Genomic DNA, 23,777 nt, shown 5'->3' on the forward strand with positions numbered 1-23,777 from the left:
TTAATGTGTTGAACACTAATGACCAAAGACCAGACCAGAGTTGTGGAAGGACATCATATGTGAAGAAAGCCAGAGGTCACTAAAAAGACAGGAAAGAAAAAAAAGACCAATATGGATGTCAGAAAAGACTCTGATACTTGGTCTTGAATGTCAAATAGCTAAAGCAAAAGAAAGAAATGAGGGAGTCAAAGAGCTGAACAGAAGATTTCAAAGGGCAGGCCAAGAAGACAAAGTATTATAATGACATGTGCAAACACCTGGAGATGGAAAACCAAAAGGGAAGAACAAGCTCAGCATGTCTCAACCAGAAGAACTGAAGAAAAAATTCAAGCCTCGAATTGCAATATTGAAGGATTCCATGGGGAAAATATTAAAAGATGCAGGAAGCATCAAAATAAGATGGAAGGAATACACAGAGTCACTATACCAAAAAGAATTGGTCGATGTTCAGGAGGTAGCATGTGATCAGGAACCAACAGTACTGAAGGAAGAAGTCCAAGCTGCACTGAAGGCATTGGTGAAAAACAAGGCTCTAGGAATTGACAGAATATCAACTGAAATATTTCGACAAACGGATGCAGCACTGTAAGTATTCACTCGTGTATGCCAGAAATTTGGAAGACAGCTACCTTGCCAACCCACTGGAAGAGATCCATATTTACGCCTATTTCTAAGAAAGGTGATCCCACTGAATGTAGAAATTATAGAACAATATCATTAATATCACATGCAAGTAAAATTTTGCTGAAGACCATTCAAAAGTGGCTGCAGCAGTATATTGACAGGCAACTGCCAGAAATTCAAGCTGGATTCAGAAGAGAACATGGAAAGAGGGATATCATTGCTGATGTCAGATGAATCCTGGCTGAAGGCATTCAACTATGTGGATCATAACAAATTATGGATGACACTGCAAAGAATGGGAATTCCAGAACACTTAATTGGGCTCATGGGAACCTGTACATAGATCAAGAGGCAGTCATTTGAACAGAACAAGGTGATACTGCGTGGTTTAAAGTCAGGAAAGGTGTGCATCAGGGCTGTATCGTTTCATTAGATTTATTCAGTCTGTATGCTGAGCAAATAATCCTAGAAGCTGGACTATATGAAGAAGAACGGGGCATCAGGATTGGAGGAAGACTTATCAACACCCTGCACTATGCAGATGACACAACCTTGCTTGCTTAAAGTAAAGAGGACTGGTGTCATGGATTGAATTATGTCCCCCCAAAAATGTATGTATTAACTTGATTAGGCCATGATTCTCAGTATTCTGTGGTTGTCCTCCATTTTGTGATTGTAAGTTTATGTTAAAGAACATTAGGGTGGGATTGTAACGCCCTTAGCAAGTTATATCCCTGATCCAATGTAAAGGGAGTTTCCCTGGGGTATGGCTGCACCACCTTTTCTCTCTCAAGAGATAAAAGGAAAGGGAAGCAAGCAGAGAGTTGGGGACCTCATACCACCAAGAAAGCAGTGCCAGGAGCAGAGCGCATCCTTTGAACCTGAGGTTCCCGCTCCGAGATACTCCCAGACCAAAGGAAGGCTGTTGCATCGTAAGGACCTTCCTCCAGAGCAGACAGAGAGAGAAAGCCTTCCTCTGGAGCTGACATCCTGAATTTGGACTTGTAGTCTACTCGACTGTGAGAGAATAAACTTCTCTTTGTTAAAGCCATCCACTTGTGATATTTCTGTTATGGCAGCACGAAATGACTTAAGACAACTTGAAACACTGATGAAGATCAAAGACTACAGCCTTCAGTATGGATTGCATCTTAACATAAAACAAAAATCTTCACAACTGGACCAATAAGCAAAATCATGATAAACAGAGAAAATATTGAAGTTGTCAAGGGTTTCATCTTTCTCGGATCCACAATCAACACCCATGGAAGCAGGAGTCAAGAAACCCAAAGACGTATTGCATTGGGAAAATCTTCTGTGAAAGACCTCCTTAAAGTGTTAAAAATCAAAGATGTCATTTAGAGGACTAAGGTGTGCCTGACCCAAAAAATATTTTCAATCACCTCATATGCATATGAAAGCTGGGCAATGAATAAGGAAAATGTAAGAAAAATTGACACCTTTGAATTGTGGGGTTGGAGAAAAATGTTAAATATACCATGCATTGCCAAAAAAATGAACAAATCTGTCTTGGAAGAAATACAACCAAAATGCTCCTTAGAAGGAAGGATGATGAAACTACGTCTCACATACTTTGGACATGTTAGCAGGAGAGATCAGTCCCTGGAGAAGGACATCATACTTGGTAAAGTACAGGGTCAGTGGAAAAGAGGAAGACCCTGAATGAGATGGACTGACAGAGTGGCTGCAACAATGGGTTTAAGCACAACAAGGATCGTGAGGATGGCGCAGGACCGGGCAGTGTTTCATTCTGTTGTACATAGGGTCGCTATGAGTTGGAACTGACTCGATGGCACCTAACAACAATAAAAACTTTGCCAAGCATGATGTCCTTTTCCTGGGCCTGGTCCCTCCTGGTAACATGTCCAAAGTATATGAAACGAAGTCTCGCCATCCTCGCTTCCAAGGAGCGCTCTGGCGGTACTTCTTCCACAGCAGACTTGTTCTTCTGGCAGTTAATTCATACTGTATTTAATATTCTTCACCAACGCCATAATTCAAACGCATCATTCTTCTCCGGTTTTCCTTATTCCCCTTGCCCAGCTTTTGCATGTATGTGAATCCATTAAAAACAACAGGGCTTGCATCAGGCTCACCTTAGTCCTTAAGCAACACCTTTGCTTTTTTAACACTTTAAAGAGGTTTTTTTTTGCAGCAGATTTGCCCAATGCAATGGGTCATTTGATTTCCTGACTACTTCTTCCATGGGCGTTGTTGTAGATCCAAATAAAATGAAATCATTGACAACTTCAGTATTTCCTGTTTATCATGATGTTTATTGGTCCAGTTGTGAGGATTTTTGTTTTCTTTTATGTTGAAGTGTAATCTATACTGAAGGCTGTAGCCTTTGATCTTCATCAGTAAGTGCTTCAAGTCCTCTTCACTTGCAGCAAGCAAGGTTGTGTCATTTGCATTTCACAGGTTAATGAGTCTTCCTCCACCCCTGATGCTCTGTTCTTCATACAGTCCAGCTTCTCGGATTAGTTGCTCAGCATACAGATTGAATATGTGTGGTGAAAGGATACGACCCTGACGCACATCTTTCCTGACTTTAAGCCATGCAGTATCCCCTTGTTCTGTTCAAATGACTGTCTCTTGATCTGTGTACAGGTTCCTCATGAGCACAATTAAGTGTTCTGGAATTCCCATTCTTTACAATGTTATCCATAATTTTATGATCCACACCGTTGACTGCCTTTGTCTAGCCAATAAAACACAGCTAAACATCTTTCTGGTATTCTCTGCTTTCAGACAGGATTCATCTGACATCAGCAACGATATCCCTGGTTCCATGTCCTCTTCTGATCAGGCTTGCATTTCTGGCACTTTCCTGTCCATGTACTGCTGCAACCATTTTTGAATGATCTTCAGCAAAATTTTATTTACATATTAATGATATTATTCAATAATTTCCACATTCTGTTGGATCACCTTTCTTTGGAATGGGCACAAATATGAATCTCTTCAAGTCAGTTGGCCCACTAGCTGTCTTCCAAATTTCTTGGCATACACCAGTGAGCACTTCCAACACTGCATCCCTTTGTTGAAACATCCAATTGGTATTCTGTCAATTCCTGGATCCTTGTTTTTCACCAGTGCCTTCAGTGCAGCTTGGACTTCTTACTTCACTATCATTTCTTGCCTCTTGATCATATGCTACCTCCTGACATGGCTGAACATCAGCCAATTTTTTTTGGTACAGTGATTCTGTGTATTCCTTCATCTTCTTTTGATGCTTCCTGCGTCATTCAATTTTTTGCCCATAGAATTCTTCAATATTTTAACTTGAGGTTTGAATTTTTTCTTCAGTTCTTTCAGTTTGAGAAACTCCAAGCGTGTTCTTCCCTTTTGGTTTTCTAACTCGAGGTCTCTGCACATTTCATTATAATTCTTTGTCTTCTTAACCCTCCCTTTGAAATCTTCTGTTCAACTTTTTTACTTCAACATTTCTTTATTTGCTTTAGCTATTCTATGTTCAAGCACAAGTTTCAGAGTCTCTTCTGACATTCGTTTTGGTCTTGACTTTTTCCTTTCTTCATGTATAACGTCCTTGATGTCATCCCATAACTTGTCTGGTTTTTGATCATTAGTATTCAGTGCTTCAATCTATTCTTGAGATGGTCTCTAAATTCAGGTGGGATATACTCAAGCTCATACTTTGGATCTCGTAGACTTGTTTTAATTTTCTTTAGTTTCAACTTTACTTGCATATGAGCGATTGATGGTCTGTTCCGCAGTCGGCCCCTGACCTCGTTCTGACTAAAGATATTGAGCTTCTCCATCATCTCTTTCCACAGATGTAGTTAATTTGATTCCTGTGTATTTCATCAGGTGAGGTCCATCTGTATAATCACTGTTTATGTTGGTGAAAAAGGTATTTGCAATGAAGATGTCGTTGGTCTTTCAAAATCCTACCATGCTATTTCTGGCATTGTTTCTATCACCAAGGCCATATTTTCCAACTACTAGTCTTTCTTCTTTGTTTCCAGCTTTTGCATTCCAACCACCAGTAATTATCAATGCATCTTGATTGCATGTTGGATCAATTTCAGGCTGCAGAAGTTGGTAAAAATCTTCAATTTCTTCATCTTTGGCCTTAGTGGTTGGTACATAAATTTGAATAATCATCGTATATTCTGGTCTTCCTTGTAGGTGTGTGGATATTACCCTATTACTGACAAAGTTGTACTTCAGGACAGATCTTGAAATGTTCTTTTTGGTGATGAATGTGACCTCATTCCTCTTCAATTTGTCATTCCAGGCATAGTAGACCACATGATTGTCTGATTCCAAATGGCCACTAATGCCTAGGATATTGATCTTTATGCGTTCCATTTCATTTCTGACGACTTCCAGTTTTCCTGGATTCATACTTCATGCATTCCATGTTCCGATTATTAATGGATGTTTGCAGTTGTTTCTTCTTATTTTGAGTCTTGTCACATCAAAAAATGAAGGTCCTGAAAGTTTGACTCCATCCGCTTCATTAAGGTCAACTCTACTTTGAGGAGGCAGCTCTTTCCTAGCCAATTTTGAGTGCCTTCCAACCTGAGGAGTTGATTTTCCGTGTTTCTTTTTTTTTTTTTTTTTTTCCATCATAGCAGATAATGTCCCACTGCTATTCATAAGGTTTTCCCTGGCCAATTTTTTTTAGGTGTAAGTTGCCAGATTCTTCTTCCTAGTCTGTCTTGTCTGGAAGCTCAGCTGAAACCTGTCCACCATGGGTGACCCTGCTGGTATTTGAAATACTGGTGGCGTAGCTTCCAGCATCACAACACACAAGCCAGCACAGTAAGACAAACTGACAGACAAGTGGTGTTTGTTGTATACACATGTGAAGATGCCTTCCTTCTCTCAATAGTATTGTTTCATAAACAGTTCTTAATGTCAGTGGTGTCCAATTTGTCAATTTTGTTATCATTGGTACTTTTTGTGAACTCTTTAAAAATTCTTTGTCTTCTACTTGGTGGTGTTTTCTTATTTTTATGACATTCACATTTAGGTTTACGATATATCTCAAATTAATTTTTTTGTATTTGTGAGGCAGGTTTCAAGGGTTTTTTTTGTTTGTTTTATATGGGTGCCTATCTCTTCAGCAACATTCACTGGAAAGACCAACCATTCCCCACTGAACTGCAGTGGTGCCTTTGTCTTAAATCAATGACCATATACGCGAGGATCTAGTTCTAGACTCTCTCTTCTGTTACAAGGCCATACTTGTCTATCTTATCTCCATACCACACTGCCTTGATTATCGTAGGTTTATAGTAAGTATTGAAATATGGAGCATAAATCCTCTAACTTTGTTGTTCTAAATCAAGACTGTCTTGGCTCTTCTGAATCATACAAATTTCCATACAAATTTTAGAATCGGCTTGTCAATTCCTCTCACCTCCCCCAAAAGATTCCTGAAGGTATTACACTGAATCTATAGTTTGGGAAGAACTAACATCTCTACACTATTGAGTCTTCCAAGCCACGAACCTGAACATGATACACACACACACTCCAAAGCCGCAACACTGCCTCAACAGACCTCAGTCCATGCCTGAAGTAAGTTTATAATTCTTCCAACTCTATCTGCAAAGCAGAGGAAAAGGTAAAGTTTCTACACAGAACATATGTCAGCACCAAGGGGGGGGGGAACCCCATTGCCATCGAGTGGATTCTGATTCATAGCGACCCTATAAGACAGAGTTGAACTGCCCCATAGAGTTTCCGAGGAGTGGCTGGTGGCTTCAAACTGCCGACCTTTTGGTTAGCAGCCAAACTCTTAACCACTGCGCCACTAGTATGTAAAGTCAGCACTCCAGTGAAAAATTACTTGGCATGCAAAGAGAAAGGACCTTATGACCAATCACCAAGGCAAAACAAACAATAGAGGCAAGGCTTCCGGTGTGGTGGAGTGAGAAGCTCAGCAAATCTTCTTCCCATAAAACAATGATGAAACTGGATAAAATTGTCAAAAACAGTCATTTCAGGGCTCTGAAAGTCAACCAAAGGCATATGACAAAGTGAGAAGCAGTTACTCATGATGAAGTACTGGGCCTGTGGTAAGAATAGTGGGAATCTGTGGTGTTCTTGCCAGGGCATTTTCCTGTTCTCCCACACCCCTGTACTGACTGGTGCAGTAGTTTAATTATGGTAGACAAACTCTGCTGGAGGGGCTCACTTGACTTGGAACAGAGTACAGAAATCCCATGCTTAGTGGAGTTGTATGTAGTAATAGCAATCTTTGTGGCAAATGAATGAGGGGATCAATGCCTCAGCTCAGTGTGAGGTTGTGGTGCTGGTGAGGGGGAGCAATGGACCACATGAGTAGCCAGAAATTTCACAGGAAGAGTCAATAAATGAGACAGCCACAAAGGACCTTTGATAAGCTCTCCACATCCTCCTGGCTGATTGGAAGGCTCCATGCACACACACGGGAGATGCAAGAGGGCACAGGGGAAAGTGAAAGCTTGCACAGACTTAGATACTTCTTGAGTTTTGAGTGCATTCCCCAACCCACAGTAGATTCTGTGTCACTGGGTGGAACCTTACTGGCTGGAGGCATTTGAGCACAACTGCTGGCCAATCACTGGCTGCCTACCAGGCTATGTGGACACAGGGTCAAGCCCTAGGAAGCCAGGCTTAAAAATAAACATAAGAATTTTTTTTAAACTGAGCAGAGACAATAGTGCCCATACAATACAGGGAGACAGATTCCACAGATTTAATTTAGGCAAGTTACTAAACAAACAAATAACATCAAACACCCTCGGCAGGGGGTGGACAGAGTCAGAATTCAGACTTACTACAGTATATTACTTAAAATGTCCTATTTTCAACAGAAAATTATGAGGCATGCAAAGAACAGTGAAGTATGACCCTACTGAGGGAAAAAAAGCAGTTAATAGGAAATATCTCTGAGTGCCCCGGATATTGTCTTTAACTGGCTATTATAAACATGTTGAAATAACTAAAGGACACCATGTTTTTAAAGAATTAGAGGAAAGTATGATGGAAATGGTGCCCTGGTGCCACAGTGGTTAAGAGCTCAACTGCTAACAAAAAGGTCAGCAGTTAAAATCTACCAGCTGCTTCTTGGAAACCCTATGGCGAGGTTCACCTGTATCCTAGAGGGTCACTGTGAGTCAGAATCAACTGGACCGCAATGGGTTTTTGGTTTTTTATGATGGAAATGGAACCCTGGTGGTGCAGTGGTGAAACATTTGGCTGCTAACCAAAAGGCCAGCAGTTCCAATCCATCAGCTACTCCTTGGAAACCCTATGGGACAGTTCTACTGCCCTATAGGGTCACTATGAGGTAAAATCAACTTGACGGCAATGGGTTATAGGTTATGATGCAAATGATTAAACAAATATAGAATTTCAATAATGTAGGAATTACTAAAAAGAACAAGATGGAAATTTTGGAGTTGAAAAGTATAATCATTAAAAAATTCACTACAGGGTTCAACAGCAGAGGTGAGATGGCAGAAGAAATACTAAAGGAAGTTCTTCAGGTTGAAAAGATATGACACCAGATGGTAACTCAAATTCACAGGAAGAAATGAAGAACACAGGAAACAGTAAACATGTGGGCAAATTTAAAAGACTGTATACGTGTACACAGTCAATACACAGTCAATCACTGTAACCATGGTGGTGCAGTGGTTAAAGTTATCCATAGCTAACTCAAAAGCTGGTGGTTCAAAACCACGAGCTGCTCCGTGGGAGAAAGATGTGGCAGTCTGCTTCTGTAGAGATTTATAGCCTTGCAACCCCTAAGGGGTTACTGAGTCAGAATCAACTCAACGGCAGTGGGTTTGGGTTTGGGATACATACAGTCTTTTAAAGTCTTTGAAAACCGTAAAACAATATTTATAACATTGTGTTGTTGGATTTGTAGCATACACAGATATAACATATGGGATGGTAATAACACAAAGAGATGAGAGGAACAGAGTTATACTGGAGCAAAGTCGCCATATTTTACCAGAATTAAGTAGTAGATTTTGGTAAGTGAAGATACATATTGTAATCCTTTCAGCAACCACTAACCCAAAAATACCATAGAGAAATAACAAAGAAGATGATACACTAAAATATCTATTTAACAACAACAAAAAAGGAGTCATTAAAAAATAGAGGAACCAAAAAGATGTGAGATGTACAGAAAAAAAAATGGGACAAACACTCCAACAAAGAGCAGAAAAAGCCTGTAAGATTGGACAATGAAAACAAGACTCCACATTATCATGTGCCCTCTATATCAGACCCACTCTAAATATAAAGGCACCAATAGGTTGAAAGTAAACGGTGGAAATGGAGACACCTTGCAAACATTAACCAAAAGAAAGCTAATATCAGAAAAGTAAAATGTAGGCAAGAAGTATTAATAGACATAAAGGGACATTCATAATGATAAAATGATTCAATCAAAGGAAAACAAAACAATCCAAAATTGGATGTACTGAATAACACTGCATCAAAATATCTAAAGCACATGTTGTTAGTTGCTCACTAATTGATTCTGACCCATGGTGACCCCATGTATGCAGAGAAGAACTACTCCATACAGTTTTCAAAGCTATGTGACCTTTCAGAAGCAGGTTGCCAGGCCTTTTTTCTGAGGTGCCTCTGGGTGGGTTCGAACAGCAAACCTTTTGGCTGGTAGCCAAGTGCCAACTGTTTGCACCACCCAGGGACTCAGGGAATTAGAAAGAGAAATCAGAGAATCCTCCAACATAGCTGGGGATTTTTACTTAACTCTCTCGACATCTCCTTGAACAAGCAGGCAGGATAATCAGGATGTAGACGTGAGTGATATTATCAATGAACTTGACCTAACTGACATTTTCAGAACAGAGCACACCCCTTAGCAACTGTAGGAAACACCGTCTCCTGAAGTGTGCATCAAACAGTTGTCAAAACAGATCATGTGCTGAGCCAAAAGCAAGTCTCAACAAAATTCATGTTTGTTCTTTATCCTTAGTGGCTATCTGTATAAAAAAAGGACCTGATCCCTACTTCCCACTCTCACAAAAATTAATTCAAGATAAGCCATGAAAAGCTAAATATGAAAAGGGAGAAAGTAAACTTTCTAGAGAAAAATCACAGAATATCACCTTCACAATCTTGGACAAAGATTTCTTAAACAAGGCACTCCAAGCACTAACTATGATGGAAAAATATGAACTGGACTTCACAAAAAACACCATTAATTGAAGAATCTAATCAGTGTCACTGAATTGTACGTGTAGAAATTATTTCATTATGTATATTTTCACTATAGTAAAAATGTATTATGTGGGGGGAGGGGGCCAAGATGGCTGACTAGGTAGAAGCTACCTCGGATCCCTCTTGCAACAAAGACTCGGAAAAACAAGTGAATCGATCACATACATGACAATCTACGAACCCTGACCATCAAACACAGATCTAAAGAGTTGACCTGAGTGACCGAGACTGAGAACGAACAACCATGGGGAAGCAGCGACTGTTTTCGGAGCCTGGAGCTAGCGTTCCAGTCAGGAAACCTTGGCGCCGGGCTTTGGACTGGACGCAGGGGAGCTGAGCACGGCATCCTGAGATGGCGCAAACACGGGACACAGCCCTAGCCCCCAGAAGTGACCTTGGGGGAAGCCCAGCCAGTGCACGCAGGTAGTGCAGCAACGCGGCTGACAGAAGGAGAAGTCACCGGGAGGCAGCGACTGGTTTTGGAGCCTGGAGTGCAGCATCCCAGCCGGGGAACCTTGGCACTGGGCTTTGGACTGGGAGCAGAGGAACTGACCACGGCTTCTGAGACAGCACAAGCACGGGACATGGGCCTAACCCTTGGGGGCAATCTCGACCCAGCCAATGCACACAGGCTACACACCCCTCGGGAATCTCAGATAAAACAGTCATCGCCAAACAAGATAAGTAACTTTGTCTATATTCCGGGGTGCTACTCTCTCCTATTTAGCTGAACCCTCCCCTCCCCTTCCCAGGCGGCTTCATTAACATTGGAATTTCCTGAACCAGAGAGTGAAGTGCGCTGCGGGTTTTCTTTCTTTCTTTTTTTTTTTTTTGGTCTTTTCTTAACCCATTCTCCTGGCCTGAGAGAAGCAGCTACAAAAAACCCAGGGACCAAAAATCCTTCCCTAATTGGACTAAAAACAAAGAACCAGCTCCAGCCAAACATATGTGATCCACAGTCTTGGGCTTTCATCCCTACAGGGAACAAGGTGGCTATTATAATGCAAAGGCAATTCTGATAGGGATCTGACTGTAATTGTTTTAACAGATTACTGGAAAGACAAGTTTCCCAGGTCTGATATTTCTACATATTCAACAGAGCCCTCAGTGACCCACAACAGGGAACTGAGGGCTGAAGCTCCCCCCAGACCACCTAGCCTCCTGCCTTAGGGGTCTAAGGAGGGTGACACCTACCAATCTGTAGAGGTACTTGCATTGGGGGCCTAAGGTACAGCTGCAGAGCCCACCCACCAAAGTGCTTTAGGAATAGAGACCCACCTACCTCACTGGCACTTGGGGGAAGCCTGTCAGCATCCTGCCCCCCCGGAGTGTGAAACCCTGCTGCTACTAGAATCTGGTGCACACAACATTCACCACTATTTCTCTAGGTGGATAGGTGACAGTCTGCACCACACACTTGATGACCCAAAATCAGATTCTACTCAAGAATAGTGAATGGACTCTTAGGTTTATATTTCTGGTAACAGCCCAAACCAGCTGGTAATACGACATAAGTGATTCAAGGGCTACAACAATCAAGACAGTGCAATCTAGTAGCCCATCTACGTATATTGAAAGAAAACAAAACAAGATAAGACTCAGTGAGCAAATATAGAATAAATCACTACAATATCTTAGTGATGGCTCGGAGACAGCAGTCGACATTAAACCACATAAAGAAGCAGACCATGATTGCTTCTACAACTCCCCAAACTAAAGAATCAAAATCATTCCCAAATGAAGATACAGTCCTGGAATTGCCAGATGCAGAATATAAAAAACTAATTTACAGAATGCTTCAAGACATCAGGGATGACCTCAGAAATGAAATAAGGCAATCTACAGAAAAAGCCAAGGAACACACTGATAAAGTAGTTGAAGAACTCAAAAGGATTATTCAAGAACATAGTGGAAAAATTAATAAGCTGCAAGAATCCATAGAGAGACAGCATTCAGAAATCCAAAAGATTAAGAGTAAAATTACAGAATTAGACAACTCAATAGGAAGTCAGAGGATCAGACTCGAGCAACTGGAATGCAGAGTGGGGGATCTGGAGGACAAGGCAGTTGACAGCAATATAGCTGAAAAAAAATCAGATGAAAGAATTAAAAAAAATGAAGAAACTCTAAGAATCATGTGGGACTCTATCAAGAAGAATAACTTGTGTGTGATTGGAGTCCCAGAACAGGGAGGGATAACAGAAAATACAGAGAGAATAGTTGAAGATCTGTTGGCAGAAAACTTCCCTGACATCATGAAAGACAAAAGGGTATCTATCCAAGATGCTCATCGAACCCCATTTAAGATTGATCCAAAAAGAAAATCACGAAGACATATTATCATCAAACTTGCCAAAACCAAAGATAAAGAGAAAATTTCCAAAGCAGCCAGGGATAAAAGAAAGGTCTCCTACAAAGGAGATTCAATAAGGATAAGTTCAGACTACTCAGCAGAAACCATGCAGGCAAGAAGGCAATGGGATGACATATATAGAGCACTGAAGGAGAAAAACTGCCAGCCAAGGATCAGTTATCCAGCAAAACTCTCTCTCAAATATGAAGGTGAAATTAAAACATTTACAGATAAACACAAGCTTAGAGAATTCGCAAAAACCAAACCAAAGCTACAAGAAATTCTAAAGGAAATTGTTTGGCCAGAAAACCAATAATATCAGATACCAGCACAACACAAGGTCATAGAACAGAACATCCTGATATCAACTCAAATAGGGAAATCACAAAAACAAATTCAGATTAATTAAAAAAAAAATGCTCAAAACAGGGAATCATTGAAGCCAATATGTAAGAGATCACAATAATCAAAAAAAGGGACTAAATACAGGTGGCATAGAACTGCCATATGGAGAGGGAAACAAGGCAATATAGGACAATACAAGTTAGGTTTTTACTTAGAAAAATAGGGGTAAATATTCAGGTAACCACAAAGAGGTATAACAACTCCATAACTCAAAATAAAAACCAAGAAAAACATAACAACTCAGCAAACATAAAGTCAAATACTATGAAAATGAGGAACACACAATTTACAAAGAAAAACGTCTCAGCACAAAAAAGTAAGTGGAAAAATGAAATTGTCAACAACACACATAAAAAGGCATCAAAATGACAGCACCAAACACATACTTATCTATAATTACACTGAATGTAAATGGACTAAATGCACCAATAAAGAGACAGAGAGTGGCAGAATGGATAAAGAAACACGATCTGTCTATATGCTGCCTACAAGAGACACACCTTAGACTTAGAGACACAAACAAAATAAAACTCAAAGGATGGAAAAAAATATATCAAGCAAACAACAAGCAAAAAAGAGCAGGAGTAGCAATATTAATTTCTGACAAAATAGACTTTAAAGTTAAATCCACCACAAAGGATAAAGAAGGACACCACATAATGATAAAAGGGATAATTGACCAGGAAGATATAACCATATTAAATATTTATGCACCCAATGATAGGGCTGCAAGATACATAAAACAAACTTTAACAGAACTGAAAAGTGAGATAGACACCTCCACAATTACAGTAGGAGACTTCAACACACCACTTTCGGAGAAGGACAGGACTTCCAGTAAAAAGCTCAATAGAGACACGGAAGACCTATATGCTACAATCAACCAACTTGACCTCATAGACTTATACAGAACTCTCGACCCAACTGCTGCAAAGTATACTTCTTTTTCTAGTGCACATTTTATGGAACATTCTCTAGAATAGACCACATATTAGGTCATAAAACAAACCTTTGCAGAACCCAAAACATCAGAATATTACAAAGCATCTTCTCAGACCACAAGGCCATAAAAGTGGAAATCAATAACAGAAAAATTAGGGAAAAGGAATCAAATACTTGGAAACTGAACAATACCCTGCTCAAAAAAGACTGGGTCATAGAAGACATTAAGGAGGGAATAAAGAAATTCATAGAATGCAATGAGAATGAAAACACTTCCTATCAAAACCTCTGGGACACAGCAAAAGCAGTGCTCAGAGGTCAATTTACATTGATAAATGCACACATATAAAAAGAAGAAAGAGCCAAAATCAGAGAACTGTCCCTACAACTTGAACAAATAGAAAGTGAGCAACAAAAGAATCCATCAGGCACCAGAAGAAAACAAATAATAAAAATTAGAGCTGAACTAAATGAAATAGAGAACAGAAAAACAATTGAAAGAATTAACAAAGCCAAAAGCTGGTTCTTCAAAAAAATTAACAAAATTGATAAATCATTGGCCAGACTGACTAAAGAAATACAGGAAAGGAAACAAATAACCCGAATAAGAAACGAGATGGGCCACATCACAACAGACCCAACTGAAATTAAAAGAATCATATCAGATTATTATGAAAAATTGTACATTAACAAATTTGAAAACCTAGAAGAAATGGATGAATTCCTAGAAAAACACTATCTACCTAAACTAACACGATCAGAAGTAGAACGACTAAATAGACCCATAACAAAAAAAAAGAGATTGAAAAGGTAATCAAAAAACTCCCAACAAAAAAAAGCCCTGGCCCGGACGGCTTTATTGCAGAGTTCTACCAAACTTTCAGAGAAGAGTTAACACCACTACTACTAAAGGTATTTCAAAGCATAGAAAATGACTCGTTCTATGAAGCCACCGTATCCCTGATACCAAAACCAGGTAAAGACATCACACAAAAAAAGAAAATTACAGACCCATATCCCTCATGAAAACATAGATGCAAAAATCCTCAACAAAATTCTAGCCAACAGAATTCAACAACATATCAAAAAAATAATCCACCACGACCAAGTGGGATTTATACCAGGTATGCAAGGCTGGTTTAATATTAGAAAAACCATTAATGTAATCCACCACATAAATAAAACAAAAGACAAAAACCACATAATCTTATCAATTGATGCAGAAAAGGCATTTGATAAAATCCCACACCCATTTATGATAAAAACTCTCAGCAAAATAGGAATTGAAGGAAAATTCCTCAACATAATAAAGGGCATCTATACAAACTAACAGCCACCATCACTCTAAATGGAGAGAGCCTGAAAGCATTTCCCTTGAGAACGGGAACCAGACAAGGATGCCCTTTATCACCGCTCTTATTCAACATTGTGTTAGAGGTCCTATCACCGCTCTTATTCAACATTGTGCTACAGGACCTAGCCAGAGCAATTAGGCTAGACAAAGAAATAAAGGGCATCCAGATTGGCAAGGAAGAAGTCAAATTATCTCTATTTGCAGATGACGTGATCTTATACACAGAAAACCCTAACGAATCCTCCAGAAAACTACTGAAACTAATAGAAGAGTTTGGCAGAGTCTTAGGTTATAAGATAAGCATACAAAAATCACTTGGATTCGCTACATCAACAAAAAGAACATCGAAGAGGAAATCACCAAATCAATACCAGTCACGATAGCCCCCAAGATGATAAAATACTTAGGAATAAATCTTACCAAAGATGTAAAAGACCTATACAAAGAAAACTACAAAGTACTAGTGCCAGAAACTAAAAAGGACCTACTTAAGTGGAAAAACATACCTTGCTCATGGATAGGAAGACTTAACATAGTAAAAATGTCTATTCTACCAAAAGCCATCTATACATACAATGCACTTCCGATCCAAATTCCAATGACATTTTTTATTGTGATGGAGAAACAAATCACCAACTTCATATGGAAGGGAAAGAAGCCCCAGATAAGTAAAGCATTACTGAAAAAGAAGAAGAAAGTGGGAGGCCTCACTCTACCTGATTTTAAAATCTATTATACAGCCACAGTAGTCAAAACAGCCTGGTACTGGTACAACAACAGACACATAGATCAATGGAACAGAATTGAGAACCCAGATATAAATCCATCCATATATGAGCAGCTGATATTTGACAAAGGCCCAGTGTCAGTTAATTGGGGAAAAGATAGTCTTTTTAACAAATGGTGCTGGCATAACTGGATATCCATTTGCAAAAAAATGAAACAGGACCCATACCTCACACCATGCACAAAAACTAACTCCAAGTGGATCAAAGACCTAAACATAAAGACTAAAACGATAAAGATCATGGAAGAAAAAATAGGGACAACCTTAGGAGCCCTAATACAAGGCATAAACAGAATACAAAACATTACTAAAAATGACAAAGAGAAACCAGATAATTGGGAGCTCCTAAAAATCAAACACCTATGCTCATCTAAAGACTTCACCAAAAGAGTAAAAAGACCACCTACAGATTGGGAAAGAATTTTCAGCTATGACATCTCCAACCAGCGCCTGATCGCTAAAATCTATATGATTCTGTTAAAACTCAACCACAAAAAGACAAACAACCCAATCAAAAAGTGGGCAGAGGATATGAACACGCACTTCACTAAAGAAGATATTCAGGCAGCTACCAGATACATGAGAAAATGCTCTCGATCATTAGCCGTTAGAGAAATGCAAATTAAAACTATGATGAGATTCCATCTCACTCCAACAAGGCTGGCATTAATCCAAAAAACACAAAATAATAAATGTTGGAGAGGCTGCGGAGAGATTGGAACTCTCATACACTGCTGGTGGGAATGTAAAATGGTACAACCACTTTGGAAATCTATCTGGCGTTTTCTTAAAAAGTTAGAAATAGAACTACCATACAACCCAAAAATCCCACTCCTCAGAATATACCCTAGAGAAATAAGAGCCTTTACATGAACAGATATATGCACACCCATGTTTGTTGCAGCTCTGTTTACAATAGCAAAAAGCTGGAAGCAACCAAGGTGCCCATCAAAGGATGAATGGGTAAATAAATTACGGTATATTCACACAATGGAATACTACGCATCGATAAAGAATAGTGACGAATCTATGAAACATTTGATAACATGGAGGAAACTGGAAGGCATTATGCTGAGTGAAATTAGTCAGAGGCAAAAGGACAAATATTGTATAAGACCACTATTATAAGATCTTGAGAAAGAGTATAAACTGAGAAGAACACATACTTTTGTGGTTACAAAGGGGGGAGGGAGGGAGGGTGGGAGAGGGTTATTTACTGATTAGTTAGTAGATAAGAACTACTTTAGGTGAAGGGAAGGATAATACTCAACACACGGAAGGTCAGCTCAATTGGACTGGACCAAAAGCAAAGAAGTTTCCTGGATAAACTGAATGCTTCAAAGGTCAGCGGAGCAAGGGCGGGAGTTTGGTGACTGCCTTAAGGGGGCTTGTAAGTCAATTGGCAAAATAATTCTATTATGAAAACATTTTGCATCCCCCTTTGAAATGTGGTGTCTGGGGTCCTAAATGCTAACAAGCGGCCATCTAAGATGCATCGATTGGTCTCAACCCACCTGGATCAAAGGAGAATGAAGAACACCAAGGTCACATGGTAACTATGAGCCCAAGAGACAGAAAGGGCCACATGAACCAGAGACTTACATCATCCTGAGACCAGAAGAACTAGATGGTGCCCGGCCACAATGGATGACTGCCCTGACAGGGAGCACAACAGAGAACCCCTGAGGGAGCAGGAAAACAGTGGAATGCAGAACCCAAATTCTCATAAAAAGACCAGAATTAATGGTCTGACTGAGACTAGAGGAATCCTGGTGGTCATGGTCCCCAAACCTTCTGTTAGCCCAGGACAGGAACCATTCCCCAAGACAACTCATCAGACATGGAAGGGACTGGACAATGGGTTGGAGAGAGATGCTGACGAAGAGTGAGCTACTTGTATCAGGTGGACACTTGAGACTGTGTTGGCACCTCCTGTCTGGAGGGGAGACAGGAGGGTAGAGAGGGTTAGAAACTGGCAAAATTGTCATGAAAGGAGAGACTGGAAGGAGGGAGCGGGCTGACTCTTTAGGGGGAGAGTAAGTGGGAGTATGGAGTAAGGTGTATATAAGCTTATATGTGACAGACTGACTCGATTTGTAAACTTTCACTTAAAGCACAATAAAAATTATTTTAAAAAATGTATTATGTAAAATACAAAACAAAAAAGAAAAGAAAACCCACCATTAACAGAGTAAAAAGACAAGCCACACATCAATGGAGAAAAGTGATTCTTACCACAGATACCCAGCAAGGGACTTTATGAGAAATACACAAAGAACTCTTACAAATCACTAAGAAAGAGACAACCAACTTGATTTTAAAATGGGAAAAAAAGATTTGAACAAGCACTTCACAACAAAAGATAGTCAAATGGCCAATAAACATGTGAAACCGTGTTCAGCATCACTGGTCGTCAGAGAAGTGCAAACTCAAACCACGATGAGATGGCCAGAGCGGAACGTTGGAACAATGGCAGCCAGGTGCTGCCTGGGGTTGTGACACACAGTGCGTACACTGCCATCAGAGTGTAGGTCTGCAGAACCACTTCGAAGCTGTTCAAACACTGGGAGTCACCCACGTGTCCGCCCACCTTGGAACAGGTGACTAAACTCGGGCATGTTTTACAAAGCAAAGATGTCACTTTGGAGACTAAGGTGCACCTGACCCAAGCTGTGGCTGTTTCAGTCACCTCATAAGTACGTGAAAGCTGAACAATGAAAAAGCAAGAGGGAAGAAGAATAGATGTGTTTGAACCGCGGTGTTGGTGAAGGACAGCGAATATACTGTGAACTGCCAGAAGAACAAGCAAAAACGAGGGTGGCAAAACTTCGGCTCACTTACTTTGGATACATCATCAAGAAAGACCAATTGTTAGAAAACGATATCATCTTCAGTAAAGTAGAAAAAAAAAAGTAGAAGGTCAGCAAAAATGAGGAAAACCCTTCATGAGACAGGTTGACACAATAGAACAATGGACTCAAACATACCAACAATCATGAAGATGGTGCAGGACTGGGCGGCGTTTTGTTCTGTTGTACATAAGGTCGCCATGAGTCGGGCATGACTCGATGACAACTAACAACAACAGCATCTTGATAGAACGGGCACCACACAACAATGGAAAGAGCAGGCGGCTGCTGCGTGCACCAGAGGGTACTCTCACAGGCTTCGTGTCTAGCTAAAGCAGTGGCGAGCCAGACAGTGCAGACTGTACGACTCCATCAGGACGATGCGGGTAGGAATCAGGATGGAGGACGCCTACCAGGGGTTCTGCTAGGGCAGGGCTACGAGAGGGCCCAGGGGGCTGGAAATGTCCTATACCCTGATCGGCATGGTGGATACACAGGTGAGCACATAGGTAAAATCTCATCACGCTGAACGAGCATGTTTTGTACACTTTATGCACTTAACTGTATCTATGTTAACCTCAATAAAAATGAAAAGAAAAAAAACTGCTTGATTAGTTCAAAAGGAGGCAGTACCGGAGGAACCAACTGAGGTGGCGTGTGTGGGCTGCAGGCAGAGCCTCAGAAACATGGCCCCAATTTCTGACTTGTGTCCCCTTGGCCCCAGCTCCACTCTCTGCTGGCCACTGTGAAGGGGGCACTGGACCCCTGGCCCTCAGGAGAGGGGAGAAAAGCCCAGGCAGCCTTTGGATCCCCAGGGCAGCAAGGCTGATGGAAGGTAAGGAGCCAGGAGGCCTGGGAACAAGCAGCACCGCTGCCAGCCACTCACCGATCTTCCCGATTGAGCCAGGAGGCATGGCTGCAAAATGGGCCGTGTTTTACCTGCTCTGCCTGTCTTGTAGGGCTGTCGTGGGGCTCAAATGAGATAATAGACACTAAAGGGGTTTGGAGGAAACCCTGGTGGTGTAGTGGTTAAGACCTATGGCTGCTAACCAAGGTTGGCAGTTCGAATCCACCAGCCACTCCTTGGAAACTCTATGGGGCAGTTCTACTCTGTCCTATAGGATTGCTATGAGTTGGTTTGGTTTTTCTTTTTTTTCGAAAGGGGTTTGGAAGGCACATAAGGCTATTACCCAAAGGCACCCCTAAAGGGAATGTCACCCTCCTATCAGCCAGCAGGTGGCCTGGGTACCCCACATGCCCAGATGGGCACCCCAGATGCTCCACAGGCTGCACTTTCCTAGGCCGCTCCTGAACCCCCCCGATCCTGAGTGACACACTGATACACGCCGTACTCTGAGGGCTCTGACGGGGCGCATCTTACTGGACGAGGGAGTAGTACTGCTGGGTCAGGTCATTCCATTCATCCTCAGTGAGGTCCTCAGCGGTGTCCTCAGAGATGTCGATGTCCTCATGTTCCAGCTGCCCCAGGTAGGCTTGGCACACCTTGCATGCGGTATCAATGAGCTGCCCTGGAAGGCCTGTGAGCATCTTGGCCTCACTGTTCTCGGCATCTGAAACCCAAGCACAGGCACGTGAAGTGCAGACTGCCACGGGGAAGCCATCCTGCCCCAGTGGAGTGGTGCCACCTGGGCATTGGTCAATGGGCAGAGGGTCACCAGACACCTTGGACAGAGGCTGCCCCACTCTAGCTGTGCCACATGGCTTCTCTGGACAGACACCTGGACATCACACCTGCGTCTGGGCAGGTAACCTCACTCCTTGCTCCTGAATCTGCCGTCCAACTGTTTTGTATACAGCCCCTCTCTGCCCACACACATGCCCTGCATAGAGACTCTCAGCTCCCTAGGGTAGGAATGAGAAAGTACTTCTTAGGAACTCTCCACAAAGCCTCTAATTTTCTGAGCACATTCTTGGTATTTATTGAATAGTTTGTGAACAAACCTAAGCTGCACTGATGCCCACAAGCCCTCTGGGCTGTTAGGAGGAGTCACCTTCCTGTATTTCTACAGTGCTTTTCAGAGCACTCACACCTGTGGGCTGTGTGGGTCCCCTGCTTCCAATTTCTCACACAGCCTCTCACCCTCCACTCAGAACCTGTGGAAACACTGGCAGGGTAGGTGTCCATTATCAAGGTGAAGACAAATCTGGGACTGCCTAGACTGTTCAAAGCAACCTGGCCCCCATATTAGGAGTGTGAAGGATGGGCTAAGAACAACCAACCACCTAAGTAGCTATGGAGTAGGAAGAGGAACCCAGAAACAGGCTGGAAGGGCTGCTTGGAAGACATATGAAAACAACTCCACCAACTACGGTGTACTCAGAATCCATGGGATGTGGCCTCAGCTGTACTCAGAGGTAAAATCATAGCCTTTAATCCTCTTATAATGAAAAGCTCCCACGTGTCTGTCAGTTTGTCCTATTGTAGGGGTTTGTATGTTGCTGTGATGCTGGAAGCTATGCCACTGGTATTCAAATACCAGCAGGGTCAACCACGGCAGACAGGTTTCAGCTGAGATTCTAGACTAAGACAGACTAGGAAAAAGGACCCGGCAGTCTACTTCTGAAAAGAATTAGCCAGTGAAAACCTTATGAATAGCCACAGAACACTGATACACTGCTGGAAGATGAGCCCTCAGGTTGGAAGACACTCAAAAGACAACTGAGGAAGAGCTGCCTCCTCAAAGTAGAGTCGACCTTAATGATGTGGATGGAGTCAAGCTTTCAGGACTTTCATTTGCTGATGTGGCACAGCTCAAAATGAGAAGAAACAGTTGCAAGCATCCATTAATAATTGCAATGTGGTCTGTACAAAATATGAAAAAAAAATATGAATTTAGGAAAATTGGAAATCGTCAAAAATGAAATGGAACACATAAACATTGAATCCTAAGCATTAGAGAGCTGAAATAGACTGGCATTGGCCATTTTGAATCAGACAATCATATGGTCTACTATGCAGGGAATGACAAATTGAAGAGAAATGGCATCATATTCATCATCAAAAAGAACATTTCAAGATCTATGCTGAAATACAATGATGTAAGTGATAGGATAATATCCATTATCTACAAGGAAGACCTGATTTTACTATTATTCAAATTTACGCACCAAAAACTAATACCAAATATGAAGAAATTGAAGATTTTTACCAACTTCTACAATCTGAAATTGATCAAACATGCAATCAAGATGCATTGATAATAACTGGTGATTGGAATGCGAAAATTGGAAACCAAGAAGAAAGTTTGGTAGTTGGAAAATATGGCCTTGGTGATAGAAGTGATGCCAGAGATCACATGATAGAATTTTGCAAGACCAACTACTTTTTCATTGGAGATACCTTTTTTCAACAACATAAACAGTGACTATATGCGTGAACCTCACTGGATGGAATGTACAGGAATCAAATCAACTACATCTGTGGAAAGAGACAATGGAGAAGCTCAATATCATCAGTCAGAGCAAGGCCAAGGACCAACCGCGGAACAAACCATCAATTACTCCTATACAAGTTCGAGTTGAAGTTGAAGAAAATCAAAATAAGACCACAAGAGCCAAAATATGACCTTGAGTATATCCCACCTGCATTTAGAGACCATCCCAAGAATAGATTTGATGCACTGAACACTAATAACTGAAGAGTAGATGAGTTCTGGGATGGCCTCAAGGACATGGTACATGAAGAAAGTAAAAGGTCATTAAAAAGACTGGAAAGGAAGAAGAGACCAAAAGGGATGTCAGAAGAGCCTCTGAAAATTGCTCTTGAATGCAGAATAGCTAAAGTGAGCAGAAATGAAGTAAAAGATCTAAACAGAAGATTTCAAAGGGTAGCTCGAGAAGACATAGTAAAGTATTATAACGAAATGTGCAAAGATTGAAATTAGAAAATCAAAACAGAAGAACACGCTCAGCATTTCTCAAACTGAAAGAACTGAAGAAAAAATTCAAACCTCAAGTTGCAATACTGAAGCATTCTGTGGGTGAAATATTGAACAACACAGAAGCATCAAGAGCAGATGGAAGGAATACACAGAGCCACTGTACCAAAAAAGAATTGGTCGATGTTGAACTATTTCAGGAGGTAGCATGTGATCAAGAACTGATGGTAGTGAAAAAGAAGTCCAAGCTGCACTGAAGGCACTGGGGAAAAACAAGGCTCCAGGAACTGACAGAATATCAATTAAGATGTTTCAATAAACAGATGCAACACTGCAAGTGCCCACTGGTCTATGTCAAGAAATTTGGAAGACAGCTACCTGGCCAACAGACTGGAAGAGACCCATATTTGTGCCCATGGCAAAGAATGGTGATTCAACATAATGCAGAAATTATCGAACAATATCACTAATATCACATGCAAGTAAAATTATGCTAAAGATAATTCAAAAATGGTTGTAGCAGTACATTGACACGGACCTGCCAGAAATTCAAGCTGAATTCAGAATAGGACATAGAACAAGGGATATCATTGCTGATGTCAGATGGATCTTGGCTGAAAGCAGAAAATACCAGAAAGATGTTTACCTATGTTTTATTGACTAGGCAAAGGCATTCGACTGTGTGGATCGTAACCTATTATAGATAACACTGCGAAGAATGGGAATTCCAGAACATTTAATTGTACTCATGCAGAACTTGTACATAAATCAAGAGGCAGTCATTCGAACAGAACAAGAAGATATAGTATGGTTTAAAATCAAGAAAGGTGTGTGTCAGGGTTGCATCCTTTCTCCATACTTATTCAGTCTGTATGCTGAGCAAATAATCTGAGAAGGTGGATTATATGAAGAAGAACAGAGCAGCAGGATTGGAGGAAGATTCACTAACAACCTGTGGTATGCAGATGACACAACCTTGCTTGCTGAGAGTGAAGATGACTTGAAGCATTTGCTGATGAAGATGAAAGATCACAGCCTGCAGTATGGATTACACCTCAATATAAAGAAAAGAAAACTCCTCACAACTGGACCAAAAAGCAAAATCATGATAAACAGAGAAAAGATTGAAGTTGTCAAGGATCATTTTACTTGGATCCACAATCAACGCCCCTGGAAGCAGCAGTCAAGAAAGCACAGGACATATTTCTTTGGGTAAAATCTGCTGCAAAAGACCTCTTTAGTGTGTTAAAAAGCAAAGATGTCATTTGAGGACTAAAGTGTGACCCAAGCCACAGTGTTTTCAATCGCCACATATGCC

The 23,777-nt window shown here is 41.0% G+C and overlaps 1 protein-coding gene across 1 annotated transcript in view; it reads right to left on the bottom strand.

Annotated features, from left to right (window-relative positions):
* The window catches only part of TTLL8 (tubulin tyrosine ligase like 8), a 74,373-nt gene that overhangs the window by 12,264 nt on the left and 38,332 nt on the right, over positions 1 to 23,777 (bottom strand). Inside the window, exon 8 of the mRNA XM_049884994.1 lies at positions 19,942 to 20,131. Within this exon, the coding sequence (XP_049740951.1) occupies positions 19,942 to 20,131 (190 nt within the window). The remainder of the gene's footprint in view (positions 1 to 19,941; positions 20,132 to 23,777) is intronic.

This window comes from Elephas maximus, chromosome 4, assembly GCF_024166365.1.
Source record: "Elephas maximus indicus isolate mEleMax1 chromosome 4, mEleMax1 primary haplotype, whole genome shotgun sequence".
Classification (NCBI taxonomy): domain Eukaryota; kingdom Metazoa; phylum Chordata; class Mammalia; order Proboscidea; family Elephantidae; genus Elephas; species Elephas maximus.